The 15,084-nt window shown below is 37.2% G+C and overlaps 1 protein-coding gene across 1 annotated transcript in view; it reads right to left on the bottom strand.

The window, feature by feature from the left end:
- Positions 1–15,084, bottom strand: part of SYT9 (synaptotagmin 9) — a gene marked incomplete at its 3' end in the record, with an annotated part of 65,596 nt that overhangs the window by 14,267 nt on the left and 36,245 nt on the right. Inside the window, exon 3 of the mRNA XM_082485810.1 lies at positions 13,878–14,424. Coding sequence (XP_082341936.1) covers positions 13,878–14,424 — 547 coding nt within the window. The remainder of the gene's footprint in view (positions 1–13,877; positions 14,425–15,084) is intronic.

The raw sequence follows: 15,084 nt of genomic DNA, 5'->3' as shown, positions 1-15,084 counted from the left end.
AGATTTTGAACACTTGAATGTGTTTTGAACACTTTGGACTCCTTTTACAGACCACTAAAATAACTGTTAGTGAACAGTGTATTGCCATTAATCCAAACTCCATCTGATGATTTAAAAATTGTTGTGATATCTGGAAATCAAATCCAAGTTCAAAGAAATCCCTGGTGTGCCCTTTCTCTCTTTCTTTCTAATTCTTTTTGGCTTCTCATCCCACTGAAAAGTAATAAAAGAATTATTACCTCTGTTAATAAGGTATACCCAAGGCAGACTTTTCAAAAGTAATATTTTCTATGTGCAGCTCCTTTAAGTTCAGTGCCCATTTAGAAGGTGGGGAAAGAAGCATGGTTTTATGAATCTAGTTCTAATTTTTTTTTTTCCCTATGAGTTACACAGAGATTTTCTTCATCATGATTTATTTTAAAGTTTTTTTTCTTTCAAATAGGTACCTTTCTTGGGTTTCCCTGTGATTTTAAAGCCAAGGATCAAGTACCTTTCTGTTGAAGTTTTTCCATGTGTTTTGTTTCTTTAGAGACAGTTTTGCTGTGTCCTGTCATGCACCCCTTCAGGTCAGAAACCACTGAGAATACTTCATGTTTTTTTCTGGTAAAAAGTAGCTTTTTTTTTTTTTTCTAGAGCACCCTGATGTTGAAATCCCATTACCTTTGAAAATGACTTGGTTACTATTAAGTGGTGCAACTAAATACAAAACATTGGCTTGTGACCTGTCACCTGTGTAAACAATAATACTGGTGCCCTGCCAGACTCAAATGCACCATCCACAGAAAGCATCAATATAAGAGAAATGGGGAAAAAGGATCATTATGGCTTAAAAACATGTCTGAGAGCATTCCACGTAACCTTCCATTAGACTGAAAGCACAACTAAATTTCACAACATGCATTTTACTAGTAACACTTCTCTATAAAATTACCCACTTTTAACAATAGTAAAGCAATTCTCATAGAAGTTTCATTTACTTCTTAGTAATTTATTTAAATGGGTCATATAGAAAAGAAAATCACTGCAAATTTCAAAGCGAAGCAGCCAAGGTAAAGAGACTACTTCACTGCTAGCAATATTCTGTTAATGGATTGGGTGAAAAGGTATGCAGTTGTACTGCTTTGATTGTCCTTGCACAGCAATTCCATTTTAATTGCAAGTTAAATGGAAGAATATAATCATGGATGCTAAGGTTAATCCTATAAAACATGTGTATTAGATATGTCAAAATAGACAAAACCCCTAAGTCTTCAATACTGCAAAACTGTCTCATTTTTATACCTTAGAATTTCTCTGGTTTTCAAATACAAAAGCAATTAAAATAATAGAGGGAGGAAGGACGAATGAGAATGACAACAAAATTAATGATAACAAGACAGAATCATTCCAGAAGTGTGAAAAAGAGGACTGCTTTCATCATTTATTTCTCAAACCATGCTACAAAGAAAACTTCACATTTGAATCAGGAAAGAAGTTGGGGTTTTGGTGGTTCTTTTTTCGGGGCGGGGAGGGGGCGGAACATGGGAGAGAAGGCAGGCTCTTCTGTTTCCTCCCAGAGATGATACTGACAATTTCATAACAGATTGCTATGTAAAATTTGCCGACTGCATAACATGCCAATATGCTGTTGGTATATAACCCTCCCAGGGCAAACCTCCCTGACTCACTTCCTGAGTCAATGCCATGGAATCTGTGGAGATCTAGCAACAAGGGGTTACTTTTACCACTTCTCTTACGCAATGTCAGGAACATTTCAGTGTTTCTCAGTATCTTAATTGCTGATGCTGCCCAAAAGCTCATGCAAATCCAGCTCCCCTCTTTTCTTCGGAGGCAGTTCTGGACCGTCGCCATTAGGACACTTAGGCTATGCGGGTCTGGTGAAGGAGAATTTATGCTGTTGCTGTGTATCATTCACCTACCTTGTAAATAAATAGAATATTTTAATCTTAAGCTGCTAGGCAGTTTACCAGTCCAGTACTACATCTACTTAGGAGCATTAAAAAAAAAAAAAACCAGCTTTAAAATAAAGCTAAAGACTGGGAGGAAGCTGAAGGAAGGGGAAGGAAGAAGATAGAAATCCATTTTAGAAAATGTGAAATCAAGTGTATCATCCAGGTATCTACAGCGTAAGGAGGGGAAGATGTGATTCTGTAGAGTGTGATAACAGTTCTTTTTCTGTAATACTTGTTCTCTATCAGATATGCTCGTGCCTCCCTATTATATTTAGATGTGTACTGCAGGCAATTTTAGGACCACTTTAGTGAGCATGTTTTCTCTCTTAAAGAATGCACAGAGTGTAAGATGCGAGATAAAGACAGCACTAAATATAGAAGTGCTTTAGTGCTTTAAGTCCATAAAATTGAGTCAACAGAACTTCCTCCTCTTAGAAGACTTTTCTTCTCACTTTTGTTCCTTTACACGCGCTACACGTGAAATATATCTAGAGAGGAAAATGATTTTTTTTTCGTGGCTTTACTCTCTTCCTCATGGCATCATATTCATTTATGTGAGGTGAGTCCAGTGAGCTGCCCAGACTTTTACCTGGTAATGTTTATATTCAGAATAACTAGTGTTAATAAGTACATACTAGCCTATGGGTAGGAAAAAAAGTAGCATTTTTAGAAAGTGTGCAAGTGATTGAGTAAACAGTATCTTGCAGTCACTTAGATGCCTTCTCAAATTTTTGGTTTAGTTGCTTATCATTTAAATAATTTGATAGTTTTGAAATGAAATCAAAGTTGTGAGTTGACTTGTCCTAAATGATTTTGGATGCTGACTTTGACACCTTAAAAGGGCCTGACAGGAAGTATGATTTTAAAAGAATTTAGTATAGTTATCTCTGACCATCCTGACTCATAACTTTTGGAGCATGACAGTCTGAAAAGAAGGATAGTGTCCTTTTTTTTGTGTGTGTGCTGCTTTAGCACTGAAAGGTTTCCTGAAATAAATGATTTTTGAGTAGAACAAGAGAGTGGCTGGATGGGGGTGAAGAGATTGAGCATTTACTACTACATCTACTGGTTTGTTCTTAAAAAAAGCTATAACTTGATGAAAAAAATTATTACAGTTATAGATAGGATGAGAAGATTTTTATATGTCATTTTATAAGAAAAGCTTTGTTTTGAATGAAGTGTTTCTCACGGCTTTCCCAAGAATGCTGACACTCTATATACTAAGTGAAGAGTCTGGAAAAGGAGCTGGCAAATGAGTAACACTGCAGAGCTGCTGAAAGGAATGGGTCAGGAGCACTCGCTGCAGAAACCTTAAGGGAAAAATAATCTATTCTGTTTTTGTTTTATTTGGACTGCTACAGCCAGTCAAAAGTTGAAGATGTGGATGTAGAACTCAGGTCATTTCTCATGGAGAGATTTCAATCTGTTTTCTCCAGGACCAAATTTGATAGCTTGCTCATATTTTAGTCATCCAATTTTGGGGGAGGAGAAGATTCAAATCTTTGTTGAGCAGGTCATTGTCATATGTTTATTTTGCAGAGACGAATAAAAGGATGGTAATTTGCTTGTTCTGCTGTTGTAGTGAATTTTCTGATGTACATCTCAAGTGATTTGTTTACGTTATTTCATGTGGCTTTTTGTACTGTTTACAAGACACTATTTCCAAACTATAGCAAATGGATATGCATGAAATCTGAGCTTCAGTGGGAATTCTTTCCCTGACTTTACAGTACAGTCAAGATCTCATCCTGAGTACTACTCATCTCTACCAGCATAAAATGGTGCGGTCCCAGTAGAGTGAAGTTTATTGTTAGGTTAGCATTTACTGTAAGACTGTACTCGGTGGAGTACAGACATTGAAAGGTTTTCATTATTTTAAAGTGATTCCTTTCTTCCTGATGATCATAAATAACTCTCTAGGGGGCTCAAAACCAAAGTCTGCTGTTTTCTTCCTACCTTTTTTGTACACACTTTTGTTTCCCTTTACTGCATACATATTTATTTTATTGTTGGGGTTGTTCAGAAGAGTTATCGTAATGTAGATCAGATGGTTGATTAAACCACAGCTGTTTTTTAAAAATATTTATAAAACCCCAGCATGCTTTTAAAAAGAAAACACATAAAGAGTTCTATGAATTCTGAATCAAATATACAAAATACAGTATGGGAATTGCTCTTTTGCTCTTCTGCGCTAACTTCCATAGTGTTTGGGTAGCATTTTCTATGAAGAGAAAATATTAGGTATTGCATGATATTGCTAATCTCCCCGTCACTGTTCTTCTAAAAATAATTTTACTGCAGGACATGGTAGAGGAAATGTTAGGTAGGAGGAATGGTGGATTTCAGCCACTGGTACTGCGGCTGTTAGTAAGTGGTTGCCTGATAAGCAAGGTTATGTGTTCTGATGTTGTGATAAACTGCTATTTTTAAGATGCCAGATTTGGCCCAGGAATCTTAGTGGGTAATTTCATCCCAAGAGTTCATATCATCAACTGTGAAAACCTCCAGCTCTCAGTTTTCTGCTTCCCTGCCCATCACAAGCAAGATGTCATCACTAGTCGGAAATCTTTTTCCAGATGGTGTATGTAGCTTTAATTTTGAATTTGTCTGATGAGAGGAGTAGTGAATGATTAAATACTCACTAAGGTAAGCTCTAGATTGTGACTATTGTTTTCTGGAGTAAAGACAGCAAGATGTTTAATCAAGAAACGAAGTGCCAGAAACATGTAGCTATACAAATCTCAAATGTCATGATACCGCAGATGTTGCTAATGAAGTCTTATCATTTGAGCCCGTCACATCACCAAAGTACACGGTGTGAAATACTACTCCTAATTCTCTGCTGGGGAGCCATAGGAAGGCTCAGACACAGCAAATGACTGGATGCTTCATTTACCCATGGGAATACTTCCAATGACTTCAGTGGGACTAACTACAGAAGTTATGTCCGTAATTCTAGAATTTGAGTGTACATTGCAAATTGCCTTTCAGTGTTTGTGAGGACCAATGCAGAATTCAGAGGTTTGCACGTGTTTGTCATTTAATCCTACCCAGGCAAGCACAAAGTGATGTCGCAGTGGACTGTTGGATTTTTTCAGGAAACGCTCTACTTTATACGTTGTTCCTGATACACATATATCTTTCCGAACGTTTAGAGAAATGTATATACATGAGGAGAAATTAAATAAAATAGTGAGTTAAAATGAAGATCGCTGCTGTAAAGGTAGTAAACTTGGGACTAATAAATCTTCACAAAAAAGCTTTTAGTCAGGTTATAGGGCCCTCAGTTTTGCCATTGTTTCTTTAGCTCTGCTCTCAGAAAAAGAGCTCAATTGCCATGAAAGAATGATGCCTTTCTGTACCTCTTCCCTCAGATACTTTGGCTTCCAAGTAATCTATTTTTTACAAAGTGAAATAATGGAAGAGTGTAGCTGTGTATCTTTCTGCAATAATGTGAGCAAGGGTCTCTGCAAAACCTCGGAAGTGGTCCTCATGCTCTGAAGGGCTGGGAACTGAAGAGAGAAAAGCTGTCATGTACCTCTCTGAGCCCTTCCAGGGACAATTAGGGCCTGTATAATATCTGGTATTATACTTGTTGCCCATATAATCAAATGTCAGCAAAATGTATTGTGTGTCTTTTAAAGTTTCTACTCTCATTTATGTCAGTTCAGTTCTTTCATCTTTTCTTTCTTTCAACCTACATGATCAGCTGCTAAAAGTCTCCTAGATTTTTAGGAGAAAAGCTAGAAAAGCTATAGATACATATATAGGACACATTGTTCCCACAATATGTCCTTCTCCACCAGTCAGCTCAAACCTCAGCTGCAGCTTCTAATATTTTCTCCCCACAAAGGTGATGGGAAGGTTTGAAGAGAGCCCTCGTATGAGTATTTATCAAAAGGTATATAGGCTTTTATTAATTTCGGAGAGCTCTATAATTTAGCCTGTAAGCACAAAACCCATGCCTCTGAAGCACTAGAGTTATGGTCCAGTAATTCCTTCCTTCTGTACAGATGTAGTCGTTTTGTCCTCTGTAAACTGGACTCTGGAAAGATCCTGGAATCCTGAATGGTTAAAGTGTGAGACAGGTTACATCCTCTAACAAGAGTTTGAAATTGGACCGACAAATCTTTAGGTGAGAGAAAAAGCATGTATATAGTGGCACTTTCTTGTCTACCTATTTACCTGGGACATAGATGTACGAGAAAAGATGAAGTCAAGCCTGTACCCCAGCCAGCACACTTTTAGGTTGTGTCAGGATGCCAGCCTCTCAGGTATGGTGTGCAGGAGGTACTTCCCAAGTAGCGAGGCTATCACCTCCACACATGTCCAGTATGTCTAGGTAAGAGTTTGGAGCACAAGTTACAGCTAATCCCTAAGTAAATAATACACAATAACACAAAGGTCCACTTAGTGCTTAAATATAAGACCATGGGAAAATAACTGGGTAAACAGACTACACACAGAGGAAAACTATAAAACTCTGAAATACCCTGTTTGGTGGAGAAAGATGCCTGATGGCTGTGATATCTTGTGGGGATTAAAGACTAAAAATGGCTTGAGGCTTTTCACGTAAGCACAGTGTGTTCAGAGGGAAGAATACTTTCAAGTTTGGCTCCGAATATTGAAACTAAATTTAAAGAGTAGGATTTTTCAGAAATTTTGATGAATCCGTAAGCTATTGAAATGCTTTCTGTGACCTCTGCTAGAAAAAAAAAAAACCACAAAGTAAGCATTCCCCAAATTGTTCAATAATGAAATGCATATTTGAAGAGATTTTTTCCCTGCCTGGTTAAATACATGTTTAAACTGAAAGTTATATAACCCTGTAGAAAAAAGGCTATGACACAGTCTAATCTCGAATTACGTGCAGAATGGTTACAGCCAAGATCACCTTAATACAGCTATTTTAGCCTTAACGCTGTGCAAGTGCTCTTTGCTCATCTTGAAAAATTGCTGCCTCTGAATTGCAAAATACTGGAGCAATTTTTTTTGTGTTTGCAGCTCCCACTAACAATTTTGGATGGTATAATTGAAGGACAGGCTTGGCTGACCAAGATCACATTTTGGCTTTGCTTTATGTGCAGCGTGTATGTTACTGTGAGCTGTTTCACTGAAGGCTATCTCCAAGAGCCCTGTTTTGAAAGAGATTTCTGGAAAAAAGAATTGGCAGAGGAGGGTGAGAAGAAAGGAGAAGGGAGATTTGTAGAACAGGGATAGCTACAAACTCTCCCACTAATCTAGAAAAACAGGATTTTTAGCATGTGGTTAATGTACAGAGGAAAATGTTCTTCATACACTATTGCTTTTCTGGGGCTGTTGCACCAGGGAACCATGTATGATAGAAAGACAGAAGAGAGAGCTCAAGAATATGCAGTTTGATGGGCAGGGAAAGAACCAGAGTGGAAAACAGGATTTTAATTTCATAAGGAATTTTGAGTTATTTCCTTTTTGAAGCAGAATATCGCTCACTTGACTTGAAACATTTTGCTTTGATAAAAACCAGGATGTTTTGTTCTTATTTCAGCTTTCAAAATGTTTTAAAATATTGGAGTAGAGGGCATTCCAAATGAGAAATCAAAACATCTTATTCTGAAATTTCAGTCTCCTCAAAGTGCTGACTTTATTTTTTTTTTTCTTTTAAATTCTTTAACTGAAATGATCCCATTTCTTCTACATGGGTGCGGGGTTATTTGGTCTGCTTTAGTTTTGACTGGTTCTTTTGTTTGGTTGTTTTTTTGTATGTATGGTTTTTGTCGAGAAATATCCAGACTGAAAAAGCTCACTTGGAAACTCTGATGACCATACTCTCGGGTTCTGTAAACTTCAAGTGGTACACACACATATACACAATTCTCTGAATTATCATTTTCTTAAACTAGTCCCCAAATCCCAATAAATGTTAGCTGAGGCTTCAGTGATATTACAATATTCATCCTGTTTCTGACCATGCCTGTGGAGCTACAATGCTGTTAGATAATCACTTGCACTGAATAGTCACCATTATTTTTAGAGCCAAGCTTGGAGCACTTGTACCACTGACTCAGGACCAGCCTAGCTGCATCTCAAGCCATTGCTCTTCAAGGCATTTGGCTTTTTTTACTTCAGAACCTTCCCAAGTTTTGTTGAGTATTCTCACAGTTACCTACTAGCTCCACAAATAATTAGGCATCTTTAAGTTTTCTGAAAACACGCCAATATTTTATCTCTACCCTATATAATTGTCTATAACTGTATTTGTCCTTTGTTTAGCCATGCTGAGTTCTATCTCCTAATCATTTAAACGTCTGTAATTTCTAACAAATCTTCTCCTACAAAGTCACTAGAAAAATCATTAGATTAAAAAAGAAAACACAAAGAGACAAAAGGAAAAGCCCAGTTTTGAAAATTAACCTATTTAAATATGTGGTTATTAAAAAATGTAAGAACCATAGGAAAAACTGCCTGCAGCCATTCTCCACTGTACGATGACTACTGTACCTGTTGTGCTGATCCTGAAGGCTAATTAATTTCTTTTTTCATCCTTACTGTGGTGATCCTAAGAAATCTGAAGGAATAAATATCTATGACTTTTCAGCATCTTTTGGCTATGAAATGATTCATCACACATAGACTTTTATCTTTTCTGTACATTTGATTAAGTAAGAATAGTAAAAAAAAATCATGAAACAAAGAGTGACCTTTGTGATTTAGGAGAAGAAGAATATCCACCGGTCTGCCTCTTGGAGGCGATTATGCTTTCTGTACTTTTTTTTAGTACTTCTGGGTTTGGTTGTGGGGTTTTGGTTTTTTTTTTTTTTTTTGTTGTTGTTGTTTTTTTTTAAATAAATCTACAATTAAAGTAAGGTGAATCTTACCTCTTCTGTTTACTACCTTCATTTGGCCATGAAATAATTGTTGTTGCTCCTTAAGCTTTTGGCATGCTTTAACATGGGCAAGACACATGGGTTTGCAAATCCATCTCTTCTACAGACTTGCATTTGTGAATCAATTAAATAGGTACGTGTCCACATCAACAACTGATTGCCTCCCTGATGCTATAACCTACTCATTTTAAACAAATGGAATGTCAGGTTAATACCGGATATATCTTCTGTACTACAAAAAAACTCAACTAGCGTTTTCCATTTACTGCTATAGTAGATATGTAGATATGACACTTAGCATTGATGGTTTGGATTTGAATTGATACATAGAGCCAGAGATTTGGGTTGTTTCTATTCCTCCTCAAACTGTTGACTCAAAAAATTCGTTAACCATTGAAAACATTTTAAATGCTCTTCTGAGATCTTGCTCAATGCCATTGCTTTTCTAAACCAAGCAACTTGCCAAAACAGGAATTTTAGAAATACTGACTAAAACATCTTGACAAGCTAAACATTTTTTAAAATCGGAGTAGGTGGACTTAGTTGACTGACTGCCAGCTACAGTATCTCTACACTGTCGAAGAAGATAAGCAGTGCTACAGAGATTGGATTAAGGCTGGTGCCAGGAATCTGCAGATTCTGGACCTGGTCTCATTTCTGCTATTAAGTAGTGTCATGTCTTGAGCAAGTCACATCCTTTTTGTCTCAGTCTGTTCCACTGTCCATGAATTAGGGACAGTACCTACTTCTTTCAAAGTTTGGAGAGTATAAACCCTGTGGATTATCACCTGCACCCACCCATATGCATTTGGCACACATTAAATTGCTCACAGCCTGTTAGCAGGAGTGGTCCTGAGCAATGCAGCCTTTGGGGAAGTTTTTCTGCAGTTTGAGGACAGAATAGTTTTGAACTGCAAAAAATCTCATAGGTTTGGTCAGATCTCAAAATTTTAGACTTTTATCATGCTTTCCATAAACAACTGCCTGAAATAATTTAGTCTCTTTTTGTCTCTCTTCCACACATACTGTAGTTGGAATTAAAATCTCTCAAACAGGGAACTTGAAACTTATGATTCCAGTTGCATCTCAGTTATACAACATAAATGCCTAAAAATACAGATTCTCTTTCTTTCTTGAGCAAACTTGAGAACAACAGCCGTGAACAATTAGCATTTCTAGAGTGCAGAATTTCAAATACTTATAACCATCTTGCTTTTTAACTCTGTCAAAACACAAGCATATATACCAACATGCAGCTTAAATTCATTATTTTTTTTTAAATACAGTTTTGTTTGCTGCTTCTGTGCAAAAGGAATTCAACATTATCTGACAGACTTGTATTCTTGACCACTACGTATACCCTAAAAGAACTTGAACATTCTTAAAGACAGATGCAACCAATTTCTTGGCTTTGCAACTTCTAGCATACGCTGGCTGTTTCTGGAAGTCAGAGTGAAGAACTTGATATACAGCTTGTATTTCTTTATAGGTGTGAACTCTCCATAACTATATTTTGGATTTTCAGCAAACCGCGCAGGCCACTTTTAAATACTTGTCTTGTCTAGAAAGATCAGTTGCTTAGGAAGTGACAAAGGCTGAACATTTTAAGAATCCAAACAGCCAGCATAAACCAGAGCTAGATTTCCAGTTCACACAAATCTTCTTTGTGCCCCATAGCTGCCTTGAGATATTTAACAAGCAATTATTGAGAAAAGATTTTTCTTTCTGGGTGCAGAGCAAGTTATCCAAGTTAGCATCTTTTGAAAGAGAAGGTTCTCCTTTATCTGAAATGGACTTTCCGACAGCTTCCTGTCCTTCATAGTTGTTTATTTCATTTTGTGACAAGGACATGTATTTTTCACATTTGAGTTTGACGATGGCAATCAAGGAAATATTAAAAATTCTTTTCTCTTCAAAACATGCCATCAGTCTATGAACATCATAAAAACAAACCAGAAAACGGTACCTCAAACCCTGAACATGTTTTAGAGGCTATTAAACGAAACATACCAACTACTGAAACCCAGCCTAAAAATAAAGAGCATCTTTTTTTTCTTGATGAGCCAGAAACCAGTGTAATCTGTCTGGTAGATATATAAAAAGCTTATCTAGTTCATTTCATGTTCATCTAAAGTTGATCCACTTAATTATTTCTTCCATTAAACAGCCTACCACTGCTTTTTTCCAGTTGGAAAAAAGTGTCAGTGTTACAGGAAAGAGATTTTATGCTCAGAGGACCTGGGATTAGAATAACAATCATTTTGATACTGGAGATTTGTGTTTGGAGACAGATTGCTTTTAAGCGTGTAGAAAATTTTTATGCTGACACACGTCTGTGTTATGAAATAATTTCAAACTTTGGGATGGCAGCAGATGTAAGAGTCCAAAGAATCAAAACTGTTGGTTTGGGATAAAAAAAAGTCTTCCAGTGTTATTAGAAAACAGAAGACAGCACATGGCATAATAGGTCAATTTAACAGCATTGTGCGCAGTAAAGCTGACATTTCAGGCATAATCCACAGTGCTCACTTGCAAGTAGGCCATTTTGCTGGGCAGAGAAGGATTCAATACATTCTTTTATATTACTGTGTCAAATTGGATTAGAACATAATAAAATGGAGAATAATGTAAAAAAAAAAAAAGGCCTTTGGTTGGTTATGCAGCGTAATAAGATGCACAAGGAATTAAAATGAATGTACTCTTCAGAAGTATGACAAACTTGTGTAGTTGTGTGGACCTTCCGTTTTTCTAGTACGTTACCTTGCTTTATCCCTCCTGTGCTCCACACTCTGTTGATCTACATCGAGTGAATTTCCGTCAGTAGGTTTGCCCAGCATTTGCCTGTTTTGTAAGTGTTCTTATTTGAAACAAGACATTCAAAGATAGAATGATGAAAAACCTGCTACAGTTGATGCAGTTTCTGTTTGCAACCATAAGCTGCCCAACAGTACTCTAAACTTTGCTAAAATTTCTTTCCGAGATTCAGTAATGCTGCCTGCTGGCCTGGTTTGGAGTCCAGCCACAGGAGCGTTCACTTCAACAGCTTCACCAAGTAGCCCGAAGGATTCAGCTTCTGCTGTCAGTCTGTGAGATACCTAAGCTACACAGACAAGAAAATGTGCTGAAACTTGGTTTCTTAAATGATGCTTGGAGGGTTTCTCAGAACTTTATGGAGTAAGTTCTAACTGTTGAAATTTTGGAAATGTTAATTAGTAAGCTGAGTACGACAGACTTTCATTTATCTGATGCTCTTATCTCAGAACTCACATTAGCCAAAATTGGATTGTGTCTCCTATGTACTATGAGTCATTTGCTTCGAAAAGGTCTCTGTTAGCTGAAAACCCAGTGACAAGTCTAGATGGCAGGTCATGTGTTCTGTTTGGATAAACAGGGTTACGCTTCACACAGGAATTAGTTTTAGTAGGAATTAGGAAATGACTCAGTTTCAGTCCTGAATTTAATTTCAGAGATTACAGAAAATCTAAAGACAAACTATATACTGCATCACTTTTAAAATGTGGAAAGGGAAATGATTGAAAAGAAAATACCAGAACCCATGGCCTAAGTTAAAGCACGGAAAAAGGACTACTAGTATGTATCAAAGTAACTCCAGTGTGTGTGTGTGCATTCAACTTCCAATTGATTGTAAAACTGAAAAGTTGATCTTGGGACACTTAATGCTGTCCAAAAGCGGCTTTCATTTGGAATGACTCTGATCTGCTCTGTCAGATTCTTAATTTTCCCTTGTGGTTGACGAGCAGTAACTTTTCATAGAAAAGGCAGGTTCACCCTTCTCTGCCCGAGCGCCCGTGCCCCCGCCTGTACCTTGAGTGAGGGAACTTCTAATGCTGCTTCTGCAGTTCCATCCTAGTGTGGAAGAGGATTGTGCAGCAGGTGCACAGCACGTTCCACACACGAACACTGAGAAATCGCTTTAAAACAAGGTCAATATCTATTTTCAAAAAGAAATTCCAAACAAAAAAATGGGTGTAATCCATTTGGTCTGTAATACGGCCTGCTATCAGACCACACAGTATAAGGTGAGGCTCCCAATTCAGAGAAGTATTTATCTCAGAACATCCTTAACTTTTCAACTGCTTCTTACGCTCAGCTAAGCATATGCTTCAACGCTTTCCTGAACTGCCGTCTAACAAACTTCCACTTTGATCTTACTGTTAATGATGTTTGGTTTATTTCACTCTAAAATGTGCAGTCCATTTGAGCATGGTTTCACATAGCAAATGAAATATTTACTGACTCTTGGCACTAGTACCTTCACCTTTGTGGATTTCTGTAATGTATCATTCTCATTGAAGGTCTGTTCTCCATAGGATGCGCGTGATTAATTTCTAATAGCATTACAAGGAGGTTGGGTTATGCTTTGAGAAGAAAGCTCTTTCTTTTCCAAAAGTAATTTTTGTGGTTTTTTACCTAATCACTAATTGGATTCCTGCATAGAATTTGATACCAGAGACTTTGGGATAACAGAAGTATAGACTTATTTTATAAGTTTCCCATTTCCCTAAATAACAAAGTCATACCAAACAAAGAGTTAAACCAACCCAGTGTGTTTCATTGCTTTCATGGAAGAGCATTGTCTGAACTCTGCCTGGATTATAGATGTTGTGTTATCTCACTTTATGAGAATATAATCTTTTGAAGGACTGAAGATCACTACATAAGAAATTTTGACTCTGCAGTTCTGGATGGTTAGTATGCTGTAATTTATGTGGCAAATCATGCAAAACACAGAAAGACAGGCAAAATAAGATACGTAGTACTTCCTTAAGTAACTTTTAAATTAAGTAACATTCTACCCTATCAGCAGGGCAATGACTAAACCCACTATATCCTACATAAGACATTCTTTAATATATCCAAAGAACAAGAAATGAGGACTGAAAAGCTACTGTCTATTTCCTTGGATTAAGGTCCAGTCTTGAGAAAGAGAGAGAATAAAGTATTTTTCTTCATAAATTTACCAATTGCTTTTATAATCAGATTAGGGAAATAAAATCAGAAACAAAAAAATCTCAGAAAGAAAAATTGTAATACTTACATTGGTGACATATTCAATATCCTTCCAAATATTACATTCCCTGGGAAAATCTGCCAAATCTAAAAAATTATCCACTACCACTTGGCCAATCAAGTCATGCCTGGAGAATCTGTCAAAGTCATACACAGAGAAATGGAGTTTCCTTGCGTTCAGATCATTGTACGGGACAGTAAATAAAAAAACTTCATCAAATACTGGATTTAGGGTCTTTCTGTGCACTTTAGTCTGGTGTTTTGTTTTCCTGTCAGGAAGCAGGTATATCTTCACATATGGATCTGAAGTTCCAGAGAAGTCCTTTGCTGGCAGGTTGATGGCCTTGTGTATCTTCACTATCAGCTGCTCTAAATCACAATCATATTTCAGAATAAAGTTCAGTTTTCCACATGCCTTGCTATTACTCCTCCGGCCATCGTCTGTGTCCACCGATCTTTGTTTATATAGCTCTGGCTTAATGCGGCCAATCCCCGTCAGTTGCTCCTGTTTCTGAACCTGCTGGATGTTGAAGTCGGGGTTGGAGAGGTTGAGCTGTCTTCGGATTGAATTATGCCTTAAGTGAAAATTAAAGAATTAAAATAGAATGTATTGAAAATGATAAGAATCTGTGCTTACACACCGAAGATCCCATTCTCGGTTGACACGTTTTTGTTATGTATGCCAGGGTCAGATTTTTACTCGCATAAAGTGATAAAGCATGATACCCAACAATTGTGAGAGGTCAACTTCAGCATTAGACTGCTAATATTACATAATTTTCTGTTTCAGTGTCTCAAGCTAGTGGTATGCAATCTCCAAACCTGGCTGAAGAAAGTAACAAATGCAAATTCATGGCCCCTGCAAATCCAAAGGATCTGCCTTATTGGCAAATATAATGCGATATGATAAGAACTGTAGCTGTTCTTATCAGTTACAATTTTCAACCGCTTCCTTTGGATTAATGTCTATGAAATGAATTACATTATGTAAACGGCAGCAGGATCTGGCCTATTATGCGAGATGAGCTTGCTGATTTCTGGTTCTAAGATAAAGCTGGACAAAGCACGATGCTTTCTGACATCTCTGCATTTTAATTACTTGTTGATCTCTATGACTACTTCATTTACAAGTGAGCTGTTCTGGTCTGAAATGGTTTGTTGACCACCCCAACAATTGGGGTTTTTTTCCTCTCATACCTTGATGTAATAAGGTCTGTGGTACTTCGGCTGAAAAT

The sequence above is a fragment of the Vanellus vanellus genome, assembly GCF_965231255.1.
Source record: "Vanellus vanellus genome assembly, chromosome: 6".
Lineage (NCBI taxonomy): Eukaryota > Metazoa > Chordata > Aves > Charadriiformes > Charadriidae > Vanellus > Vanellus vanellus.
The sequence above is the reverse complement of the archived record's forward strand: the minus strand, read 5'-3'. Positions and strand labels throughout refer to the sequence as shown.